Source organism: Amphiprion ocellaris, chromosome 3 (genome assembly GCF_022539595.1).
Source record: "Amphiprion ocellaris isolate individual 3 ecotype Okinawa chromosome 3, ASM2253959v1, whole genome shotgun sequence".
Classification (NCBI taxonomy): Eukaryota; Metazoa; Chordata; class Actinopteri; family Pomacentridae; genus Amphiprion; species Amphiprion ocellaris.
In genome coordinates, this window is record NC_072768.1 from 25,435,837 (window position 1) to 25,448,233 (window position 12,397).

General features: G+C 37.8%; 1 protein-coding gene across 2 annotated transcripts in view; it reads left to right on the top strand.

Moving 5' to 3' along the window:
- The window catches only part of glg1a (golgi glycoprotein 1a), a 49,499-nt gene that overhangs the window by 28,538 nt on the left and 8,564 nt on the right, over nt 1-12,397 (top strand). Inside the window, exons 11-21 of one of the 2 annotated variants that reach the window (XM_023263392.3) lie at nt 289-442; nt 1,117-1,158; nt 2,416-2,640; nt 4,645-4,707; nt 5,020-5,133; nt 5,444-5,532; nt 6,835-6,952; nt 8,415-8,507; nt 9,034-9,171; nt 10,522-10,645; nt 10,779-10,921. In XM_023263392.3, coding sequence (XP_023119160.1) covers nt 289-442; nt 1,117-1,158; nt 2,416-2,640; nt 4,645-4,707; nt 5,020-5,133; nt 5,444-5,532; nt 6,835-6,952; nt 8,415-8,507; nt 9,034-9,171; nt 10,522-10,645; nt 10,779-10,921 — 1,303 coding nt within the window. The remainder of the gene's footprint in view (nt 1-288; nt 443-1,116; nt 1,159-2,415; nt 2,641-4,644; nt 4,708-5,019; nt 5,134-5,443; nt 5,533-6,834; nt 6,953-8,414; nt 8,508-9,033; nt 9,172-10,521; nt 10,646-10,778; nt 10,922-12,397) is intronic. The other variant, XM_023263393.3, reaches the window with a different exon arrangement.

The window sequence follows — 12,397 nt, forward strand, 5'->3', positions numbered from 1 at the left end:
GTGCAATTAAAAACAGAATAGAATACATTTTCACCTTACTTTTTCTTTTGATATGCACTAGTACATTAACATTGTGTTTAGAATACATGCATTTATTGTATGTGTGTTTGTTTATATAATTACGTTCAGAAATGAACACATAGACCAGCCGATGTGGCAGATGTATGTGTGATGTGTTTGTTGCCACATTGCTGCATCATGTTTGAGTTATCAATCAGACATTATGACTGTGTTCTGACAACTGACAATCCAGTTTATCTGTGCATTCCTTTCTGTTTTGTTGCTCAGGTTGGATCCAATCCTGTATAAGAAATGTCAGGGTGATGCGTCCCGACTCTGCCACACTCACGGCTGGAACGAGACCAGCGAGATGATGCCACCTGGTGCCATTTTCTCCTGCCTGTACCGCCACGCCTATCGCTCTGTGGAGCAGGGACGGAGGGTGAGCACCTCTTGCCATCACTGATTTTTATCTGATCTGACATTTCAAACAACCCATTTATTGAGGCTGCAGATAATCATGATGTGTCTTCAGGGTTAGTTTTTGTAAATTTTCATCCCCTAGGTTTTGTGAGATATACAGGTTTTGCCCACCATCTCAAATGCATTTCAGTCACTTAAAATAATCCACAGATGATCAGTCATTCTGAGCTATCTTCTAGCAAATGTAGATTAAATATAGAATCTTCTGTCAATGTTGTTTAATGATTATCCTGAGTTAGCGTTTCTTTTCTCTCGTTACACTGTTGGAACCACAAGGAAAAGGCCCTTGACCTCTGTCACACTGGTGTGGTGACAAATATGTAGGTTGCTGAATATATAACAGATGATTTAACACAAAACACCTGAACAGTCGTCTATGGCAAGATGAAATGGTTAAAACTCAGGTAAAGTGGTTCTTTTGGCTCCTTGCTTGAAAGTTTTTATCTATATTGGAGAACTTTTGTACTTATGCATCCCCAGGATGTTACCTTTAGCAGCAGCTAAATGTCTAAACTAACAGTATATACAGTATGTAAAGTTGTCACGGCAGCTTGTCGACATTCAGAAGACAATGAAAACTGTGGTTAAAGGAAGTCTGTGAACATTATCACTGACTGGAGGATATTCTTGTAGCTCCCCAGTGGGGCGGATGAAGCAGAGAAGCTTGGTTTGACTGTGAGTATGTCTGTCTGCTGAGCTAATGATGATAATCAATGGAAGCGGGACATGCCTGTCATGATATGGTTTGTAGGAGAACTGATTGTCTTGGGTAAATCTTATCTAGTCTCATTGCATGTGGGAGCTGGTTTTTAATTGCTGAAATGAGCTGTTCAACTGATGTGGAGAATCAATACAAAGCTCCAATAACAAAAAACAAGGTTACGCTGATTAATAAACTACCACAAATTGAAATTTTGATTAAAACCAGCAGTGTAATGTGTGTTAGCTGTGCTTAAAGTGATACTCCTCCCAAAATACATAGTTTCAGTATATCTTTTAAAGGCTTGTAGGATTTCTTTGGAACAAAATTCAGTTTTTGTAAAAAATGTTTTCTCCCTTTCAAAGTAAAGCTACACTGGTTGGCTCAAGATCTAGTTGGTTGAAATAAATTCTGCTTGTCACCATGTTTATTGAAGTAAAAGTATCAGAACTGTAGAAACTGTACAAACCACTCATCAACTGAATCCTCTTTTGGTGTCGTCTTTAAAATATGGTCACATGCTCTTCTATTTTAAGTTTCATTTTCATTTTTTTTTTCTTTAAATGGTGACATGTAATGGCAACATCAAGTTAACTATAGATGACTGGTAGGAGCAAACTGTGTGTCACCATCTCGTTTTATTTATTGTCCTTTTTGCTGGGAGAAACTGCTTCACAATAGAGTTACACTCTGTTCTGAAGAGTTGCTTGAACAAACACATCGTTTTGATAAGCTACATGACCTTACTCTTCTATTGACAGCTGACTTACCCAAGCTCATTAACTTCAGGGCTCTTTACTAAAAGAGACTCAACTGAATCATACTAGCATGTTCCCAACTCATGTTAGCCATTAGTTCAGCAGCTGCAGTAGCTTACCTACAAGTCCTGTGAGGTAGTAACAATATCATGAGGTTTCTAGTACATGTTTTGATCGTATTGCATTCTAATTCTCTCCTCAAGCCTTTGATGGTATACTGAAAACATAATAAAAGAAATCATCTACTTTTTCCCGATCTTAATGTCCATATTTTGTCTCTGTTGCCTCTGAATTTCAGAGTGAAACACTTTGTCTCAATAGACTTACTTACATATCTAAAAACTTTTAACAGCCTCTGTTGAGGATTATTTGTAAAGGCAAAATCTAGGGTGGCGCATCACTTTACAACAGAATTTTGGCACTTTATTTCTCTTGCTTTTTGCAAACATTGATGTTGTGATCATCCTCACGCAGCTGTCCCGGGACTGTAAAGTAGAGGTGCAGAGGATCCTGCATCAGAGGGCACTGGATGTGAAGCTGGACCCTGAGCTGCAGAGACGCTGTATGACTGACCTGGGAAAGTGGTGCAGTGAAAAAACAGAGGCTGGTCAGGAGCTTGAGTGTCTGCAGGACCATCTGGAGGATCTGGTGTCTGACTGCAGAGATGTCGTGGGAAACCTGACAGAGCTGGAGTCAGAGGTTAGTCACTACCTAAGTAAATTACTTGAGAATTTAAGGACTATTTATCCTTTTTTTTATAACTTCACTGTAATACTGTAAACTTCTTTGATTTCATGTTTTCTGCTCTCTAATACAATGCAAGTGGTCAAAGTGAAATCAAAAAGTGTCTTTCTGCCTCACTAGATTGACAGTATAATACCTAAATGGTCTTAAGTAAAACTCCATACTCATCATCTAAATCTGTGACTCCTAACCTTTTTGATTTGGTTTGTGAACAATATCAAATCAAATGTGATCAGTATTGGAAAGATTTACATGCTTCATATCACACTGTTGGGTTAACAGTTTTATTTTTGGTAAGTTTTTTTTTTTTTGTAAAGCTGGAGATAAAGGGGTTTGCCGCTTTTAACAAGCTTTAGCTTTATTTTGTAAAAGAAGTTAACCACTGTGAACTGCCTTAACAAAATTCTGGGTCAGAACATTTGGAATGCAAGAAAAGCACTCACAGAACACAGTACTCTGGCAAGGCTGCTCAGTCATATAATTTCCAATGGATAAGTCCGCAGCAGTCGATTTGTAGTAGGATCGCAATCATGTGATCGTCAGCAGACAGCTGATGTAGATTTCACTTGTAGTCATAGCTACCGCGACGCCGTGCTGCTATCTCACAATGATACAGAAATCTTTAACAAATCTGTGGATCCAGACTATATAGCTGCATTACTGACAAAAACTAATGACCTTACCTGAAAATTTCATCCAAGTCTGTTTTTGAGTAATGTTGCGAACAGACAAACACAAGGACAAACGTAAGCCAATTGTCACATAACGCCGCCGCGTTCCTTGGTGGAGTAAGAAACACTTTTTTTATATAGCCTTAATTAAAAGAAAAGGTTTTCTAATAAGTACTGCTTGTTAGTAGTTGTTTACTAGTTATGTTTATATAGAAATAACATGATCGACTGAATCCATCAATGTTAAGCACAGTGTTTTAATTAATTCTTTGCTTATTCCTCATTGTGTTGGTTCATAAAGTTTGATGGTTCATTTTCGGTTGTAGGGAATAACCTGCTATTACATCTCACATACCTGAGAGCTGCACTAAACACTTCATCCATTCAAACTAAGTTACACTAGATTAATAACACAGGACTTTTTCTGTCTATGCTTATCAAAGTCTATTTCGAATGAACCGAATATACACTACTGTTCAAAAGTTTAGGGTCACTTAGAAATGTCTTTATTTTAGAAAGGAAAAACTGTTTTTTTCAATGAAGATAACATCAAGTGAATCAGGAATGCAGTCTAGACATTGTTAATGTGAGAAATGACTTTTCTAGCTGGAAACAGCAGATTTTTAGTGGAATATCTACATAGGGGTACAGAGGAACATTTCCAGCAACCGTCACTCCTGTGTTCTAATGGTACATTGTGTTAGCTAATCGTATTGAAAGGCTATTTGATAGTTCGAAAAACCCCTTTGCAATTATGTTAGCACATGAATAAAAGTGTGAGTTTTCATGGAAAACATGAAGTTATCTTGGTGACTCTAAACTTTTGAACGGTAGTGTATCTATCCCATGATTATCAGTAAACTGAATGGGTTGGATTTTTTGCTTGGTCCATTTCACCTGTAGTTGTAAGCCTCAGTTGTCACAGATTATAGCCATAGTATATAGTATAACATAGATTTGTCAGTTTGCTTTCTTTGAAGGATTTTCAGAGGCCTAAAAGGTTTAAAATCATAAGTTAGACATTTCAGAAAAGAGCATTCTAATTTACATGACAGAATTGTGTTATTTCTTCTTCTACTGCTTTAATCATCTCAAAAACCTCAATTTTATTTTGAGTCCTCCAGGGGTCTCCTGACACCAGGTCAGGAAATACTGCTCTAATATCTGAATATAGCCTCCGTGTCACTGTGAGCTGTGCTGGTGCGATACAAGCAGGTTAAGTAGAACTGAGTGGGCTAATTTTTATTGACTGTTTTGTGCAAATGACATCACTCTTTCCTGTTTTTAGGATATTCAGATTGAGGCGCTGCTGATGCGAGCATGTGAACCAGTCATTCAGGCCTACTGCCATGTAAGTACGCAATAAAGTCATTCAGTTATAAGCCTTTTCAAAAGAGGAATATGTAACATTGCTACCTTCATCAAGCCATTAAAGTGACGACTTGGTGGCAGTGCACACTTGGATGACTTTTATATGAATCTTTCTTACAGTTTTATATTCAGACATGCCAAGTCTGAATATAAAACTCAAAACTACACCTAACAGGGTATAACTTGTGAACTTGTGAGGTATGAAAAGCTTCTGAAAGTGTCTGAATACCATTTACAATACTACCCTCTTTTTTTGTGTTTGTGTCTTTTTCTCCGTTTGTCTGTCTGTCAGGAGGTAGCTGATAATCAGATCGACACTGGTGATCTGATGGAGTGTTTGGTTCAGAACAAACACCAGAAGGAGATGAATGAGAAGTGTGCAGTGGGAGTAACACACTTCCAGCTGGTAAGCAGATGGGTGAAAATGTGTTATGTCGTGCAGTTGTCAATAATAAAATTCCAGATGTTGCTTGGGTAAATAAAGTTGCAAATCAAATTTCTTTCATGAATACATCATCATGCAAAGTCAGTTATGATATAAATGGATGTGTATTTTCCAATATAATATTTCTGACTGATTCTGGAATTTTAAAATTGTAACCAATATTTGAGTTAATGAAAATGTGTTTATATTAACATACATATTTCTGCCTTCAGTAGTTGTCTGCTGAATTCATAAATAAGAAGCAGCTGTCTGCCTTTCTGTCTGTCTACAGATTCAGATCAAAGATTTCCGATTCTCCTACAAGTTTAAGACGGCCTGCAAGGAAGACGTCCTCAAACTGTGTCCCAACATCAAGAAGAAGTAAGTCACACCAACACTAAAACATTTTCGAGACATTACAATATGCACCTTCACACCTGTAACAAGTAGTGAAAATCTGAAAAAACACCATTTTATTGGATATGCAACTATGTCATCCAAGTTAGAAAGGTTCAATTATTATTCTTAAACTGTGAAACTGGTTCAGTGCTCAATTTTTTTTAAGTGTTTTTATAAATGTTGTACAGTTCCTGTAACTCCTGCTGAGGTTTCTCCTGCTGGTGGCTGAATTATAATTATAATGTGGGTTGCCAGCAGCCTTTTTCCATTCAGCAGCCCAGCAAATACTGAGGTAGAGGAACCTGTGGTACAGGTTATGTTTAAGGTTGAAGAGAATAATCTAGAGTCTTGAAAAACACTCTCAGAAGTATTGCCTGAAGTTGAACTGACTGTTGTTTTTGAATTCTTTTTTTGAATTGCTATTATTTTTGAGCCTTTTTTAATTTAAATATCGTAGAGACTGATATTTTAGCATGACAAGGTTTAGTCAACTTTTCTACATGACCAGAACCTATGAAATCTGTATGGATTCATATTGTCATGTCCAGGCTAGCCTCTGTTAGCTTCAGTAACTCATGCAGTCTCTCTTGAAGCATTTCTTTCATTGGTCTCTATGACAAACCTATGTTCTATGAAACAGCATTACAACTGCTTTTGATATTTCCAGTTGTAATGTCTCTTTCACAGCATTCTCTCCTCTCTCGCCTATTGGTATTGCAGACTCATCTGATTGCTGCTCAGCCTGCAGCTTATAGGAAATGGTGTTTGTTGAAATGCCTGTACTTAAAAATAGCATTTTGTTAGAATGCCCTATTTTATTTATTGGTGTAGTTGTAAATGCCAATGGGATTTTTGAGTGAGGTTTCCTTATTTTGAATTCAGAATTTCAGGTTCAGAAGTTCAGTTCTTTGTAAAGAGTTTGAGTTTGGCTCTCTATACTCACAGTGTGTGGATCAGTTGTAACTCCCAGTCAGATTTGTATTTAGACATTTTTGGTAAAGTTTATTCAAACTAGAAAACAACAGTTTTGTCAAAAATTTAGAAAAGCAGCTTTACTTGGTGCAATTTTGCAATGAACATAAGTAAGAAGGTAAACAATTATATGTAGCGATGTGACTTGGAGATTATATTGTAGTCTGTCTGTTCATCAGCAAAGTGAAGACTACAGTTTTAACCACATCTAAAATACTTACTCATCACTCTTTACAGGGTTTTTTTGATAGTAGCTGTTGTATAATACCAAAATCTGATTGGTTGAGTGGTCTTGTATCTTGTTGTTGTCAGGGTGGATGTTGTGATTTGCCTCAGCACCACAGTGAGGAACGACACCCTGCAGGATGCCAAGGACCAGAGAGTGTCCCTCAAATGTCGTAAGCAGCTGCGGGTGGAAGAAGTAGAGATGGTATGTTCACTAACATTCTGTCAGAGTTGTTCAGTTGTCCAGTGTAATATCTAATGTTTAGTTTCCATTGAACTGTTGCCATTGAACTGTTGCCATTGAACTGTTGCTCAGAAGGATACCTGACTGCAATAAATGGGATAGTCTGAATGTCTGACAGCAGTTGTTGTATCTGCTCTCAGATCTACGTCACTTTGGATAAAAGCCTCTACTAAATAAAATTGTTGAATTGTAGTGCAACATGTTAATAAAAAACAATCAATTTAGAACTAAAAGAACAAAACTTGCACTATATGATATATGGCATATTTTAATGGAAGATAAAGATAAATTGCTAAATTTGACTGTGTTCCCGTTTATAATTCCAAAGGTGTTAAAATGCCCTTGAAGAAAATTAACATTGAAACACTATTGAATTCATGAAAGTAAATAAGTGAGATGTCCAGTAAACAGTTTGATGTTGAAGCTTTGAAGGTAAAACGGGCATATATTAATGTGTTTCTTCAACAGACACGGCAAATGTGGGTATATTTGATTTTTTTTTTTATAGGATCAACAAAACTAATAGCAACATTCCCCCATATGGCATTGTCAGAAATGCAGCTTTTGTTTTCTTTTTTTTTTTTTTTTTTAAAGAAATGCAGCATTTGTTTATTAGTTATTCATGATAAGACATCACAGCAACATAGAATGCGGCCATTTAATATAGATGTACCCACAAACAAAATGACCTTGCACTGGCATATGTACGTTACGTATGGATACCGAATCACGTGACCTACGTATGTAGCGGGCGGCAGGAAGTGATGGGACTCAGAAACACCCCCACAGTTTAATCAATTGTTACTTGGATAATTTCTGACTGATAAGTCTGCAGTGGTCGATTTGTAGTAGGATCGCAATTATGTGAACGTCAGCAGGCAGCTGACGTAGTGTTCACTTGTAGTCATAGTTACAATGACGCTGTGTAGCTATCTCGCAATGATACAGAAGTCTTGAACAAATCCGTGGGTCTAGACTACTAGCTGCAGCACTGCCAAAATCTAATTACTTGGTCCTTGTGTCACTTCCCTGAAAATTTCATCCAAATCCATTTTTGAGTAATGCTGCGAACAGACAGACAGACGGACAAACCAACACTGATCGTCACGTAACTCTGTCGCCTTCCTTGGTGGATTAATTAGAGTTGAAATTTATTATTTGTCTTCAGTCTTCTCTTAAAGCTGTCTGACTGAGCTCCTTTTCAGACATTTGTAAAACCTCAGTGGGCCAGCATTAATCATGGCTTTTGTTGAAAGTTACTGCCTTTATGTTCTGAAGTCTCACACTGATGTTTTTATGTCTTCAGAGATACTGAGATGTATTGATTATGCATACTGAGATCAATATCACCTTCACAGATTAAATATTTTGTGTGTGTTGTTTGTGTCTGTATTGTCTGTAAATCCACTCTGAATTTCTGTAGTCAGAGGACATCCGTCTAGAACCAGAGCTGTACGACTCCTGCAAGCAGGACATCAACAGGCTGTGTCAGAACGTGGCCTTCGGCAATGCACAGGTCAGCAGCTACACACACTAACACACTTCTGCCTGTTTACTTCATTATAGGGAAGACACTTTTAGTAATTAATACTAAATAGTAAATATACCTCAACACAAAGAAGATTGAGGAGTATGTCTGAAAAAGTTAGCATTAAGGTTTACAGATGGGCAAGAACCCTGTGCCACCTTCAGTTTGAACATATGTTGAATACACATTTTGTATTCAGTTAGTATAGAATACTTTTCAGTTTCTGTCCTTTGTAGAAACTTGAAACAATACATAAGACTGGTTTCTTTTGATGATTGAAATGTTGTTAATACAAAATAAGGTGGTTAATTTTCTTTCTAAGACCTAGCTGTGTGCGGGAACTTTAAATTTAAAATTGGAAAGACAATAACGTGTAAACCTTATGGCCAATTGTAGCTACGTCTGTCTTTGCTTTGTTAATGCTGCAGTTTGAGAGATATGGTCGGTATCGTGTAAATTTCAAGAGTTTCAGTAACCAACAAATGGGTTTATGTGTCTGGCGGTCTCTTTGCAGGTTATTGAATGTCTCAAAGAAAACAAGCGTCAGCTGACCCAGCGTTGCCACCAGAGGATCTTCAAGCTGCAGGAGGTGGAGATGGTTGATCCTGAACTGGACTACCAGCTGATGAGAGTCTGCAAGCACATGATCAGGGTAGGTCATTAAATTATCAAACTAGAAAAGCACTCGGAGAGCACAGTGCTCCGCCAAGGCTGTTCCCCCAAATGGCATTGTCAGATATGCAGCTTTTTTTTTTTTTTTTTTTTAAGAAATGCAGCATTGATGCTCAGATAGCTCAACAGGTTGAGCGGGCAACCCATGAACAGGGGCTATAGTCCTTGACGCAGTGGCCTGGGTTTGATTCCAGCTCACGGCCTTTTGCTGCAGGTTCAACCCCCCCCCCATTCTTCTCCCTACTTTCCTGTCTGCCTCTTCACTAACCTGTCAAATAAAGCCAAAATGGCCACAGAAAAAGAAACACAGAATTTCTTTATTAGTTATTGATGGTCAGAAATCACAGCAACATAGAATGTGGCCATTTAATATAGGTGTACCCACAAACAAAATGACCTTGCACTGAACACAGACGTGTTATTCGTGTGTAGGCTATGTATGGATACCGAATCGTGTGACCTAAATATGTAGCGGACGGCGAGAAGTGATGGGGCTCAAACGCCCCTACAATTTAATGAATTGTTCCTTGTATCATTTCCGATGGATAAGTCCGCAGCGACAATCATGTGATCATCAGCAGGCAGCTGACGTAGTGTTCACTTGTTGTCATAGTTACAGCGACATCGTGCCGCTATCTCGCAACGATGCAAAAATCTGTAACAAATCCATGGATCCAGACTATTAGCTGCATTACTGCCAGAATCTAATCACTTGGTCCTTGTATCATTCCTGACCTTTCCTGAAAATTTCCTCCAAATTTGTTAATCAGTTTTTGAATAATGTTGCAAACAGACAGATGGACAAACTAATGCCTATCATCCTATAACTCCACCACGTTCCTTGGCAAAGTAATTAGCCCAATAAAGTGAGCATCACATAATCCCCAATATATATCTGTAAATGCACATTTTTTAATCATGCTAGGCTTCTAAGACCAACATCTAATTATCAAGAAGGGGTTCTTGAAATCTTTCAGAATGCACCTTTTGCAGTTTGATTTTGTGGATTTCATATGCTAGACAAAGAGTAGGTGATCAAAGTAAACCAATATTATTGAGCCTATGTTAGGAAAAAAAATCTGAGGAGTTTTTTTTTTTTTTCTTTGTTTTTTTTGTTTCCCCCAAAACAAATGTCAAAAAATGTGATGCATGAAAAAACCCACGGCCAAGAGCTGGAGTCATGGTACATACCAAACTGAGCATTGTGAGCATTATGTCTTAATAGCAACAATTTTTCATTGTGTTTGCATCTTTATTTGTAGTAGGTGTATTAAAGTGTGATGTTTGTTACAGTAAGGTTGTGACTGCAATTGGTGTTTCGTGTGTTTAGCGGTTCTGCACGGAGTCGGAGGGAAAGAACGTTCTTCAGTGTCTGAAACAGAACAAGAACAGTGAGCTGATGGATCCCAAATGCAAACAGATGATCACCAAGAGACAGATCACCCAGAACACAGGTACAGACTCATACATTACAGAGATTGATCTCTTCTACCCAGACATTATTTTACACTGTTGTAAAAGTATACATTTTAAATGCTGACCACGAATGCAACTGCTGAAATTCTGTGTATATGCATGTGTGTACAGACTTCAGGTTGAACCCAGTGCTGAGGAAAGCCTGCAAAGCTGACATCCCAAAATTCTGCCAGTCTATCCTGAACAAGGCAACTGCTGACAGTGAGCTGGAGGGTCAGGTCATCTCCTGCCTCAAACTCAAATATGCAGACCAGGTCAGACATATTCTTTGCCATCTTTACTATGTGCAACATATCCAAGACCATGTTACTCACTTCCAAATTGACCCTCTGTTTCAGTATTCTTTAATTGCAAGATAAATCGATATGTGCTACTTCACTAGGGGGGTAGTATTTAAACAGCTTCTTATCTTAACAAAGATGAGATTATAATTTTGTTTGTATTTATCACTAACTGCTTCCATGAGGTGTTGATGGGGCATTCTCAGTTAAGACTCAGTGAAGTTGGAGATGTCACATTGATCTTTCCGTCGGAAAAAAATGTCTGTGCTTCATTTGAAGCTGTGGGCAGTTTCTGTCAGCCTTCTCAAACCAATAAAGTAATCTTTAAAAAATAACTAATGGATATTGATGCACAATCAATTGAATATTATTCATGAATATTCGTGCTAGGCTAAGGCTATTGCTAAGTGGTTTGCTCTGCCTTTTAGCCTATGGCTAATACAATCTGGAGTACTAAAACATTTTCCTAAAATAAGAGTAACATCAACAACCTGCTCTAACTGACAGACGTGTCTCTAGCAGAGACAATATGCAAAAACTAAAGAAGCACAGCCATCTTCACAAACCAGGACATTAACTACTTTCACAGTGGCTAAGGCTACTCTAGGGGTTAGCGGCTAAGTTCAGAGGCAGTTATAGATTACTTCAAAACGGTGTCAGGGAAACGGTATCAAAAAGTAATGTTTAAGATCTGGGAATTAATGGGCAATAAAATTGACAGATAACAGAGACAAACAGCAGATGTAAGTGCGGAAAGCAAACCGTTATTGATCTCAGTCGATCTCGCAGTAAACAAGAGGGCGCTCCAATATCGTCACTCTTGTATCTATTGCACATATTCAGTTATAGTAATCTTTAATATTGAAGGAGCCTAGTTAGGAATGACGTTGACATTGGCCCTAAAAAACACATTGGTTGATCTCTATCATAGATAAAATGACGTGGTTTCAGGTTGGGTAAATCTGACGTCAAGACGCCTTTTCAAAGTAATTTTTGGTCACACAGCTGTCAAAGTTATGCTGCTATAGCCACTTGGAGCTATAGCAGCGCAGCTCTGCAACCACCTAGCTAACTAATGTAACCTGCATGTGAGGCATTTCAGGACATCTGTAAGTTGTGGTGTATATCAGCAAGCAGATGTTCAGGCAGTGAAGTATTCTGGGTACAATTTAATTATTACATTAGTTTGCCTCTAGTGGATGCTTTGAATTCAGGTGTGGAAGAACCTTTTTTAACTTTTATATTTTATTGCATTTGTATAATAACAGAAACGCAGCAAAAGAAGTGAAAGCACTGCTCTTTTTTAAATTATGAAAGTAAAATATAATTATTTTTTCCTCAAATCAAGTGAATCATCATCATAAGTAATTGTTATCTCAGTGTTGACCAAAGTAATCAAGATTGTCATTATGCCCATGATCATGCAACCCTACTCATGGGTGTTGTAGT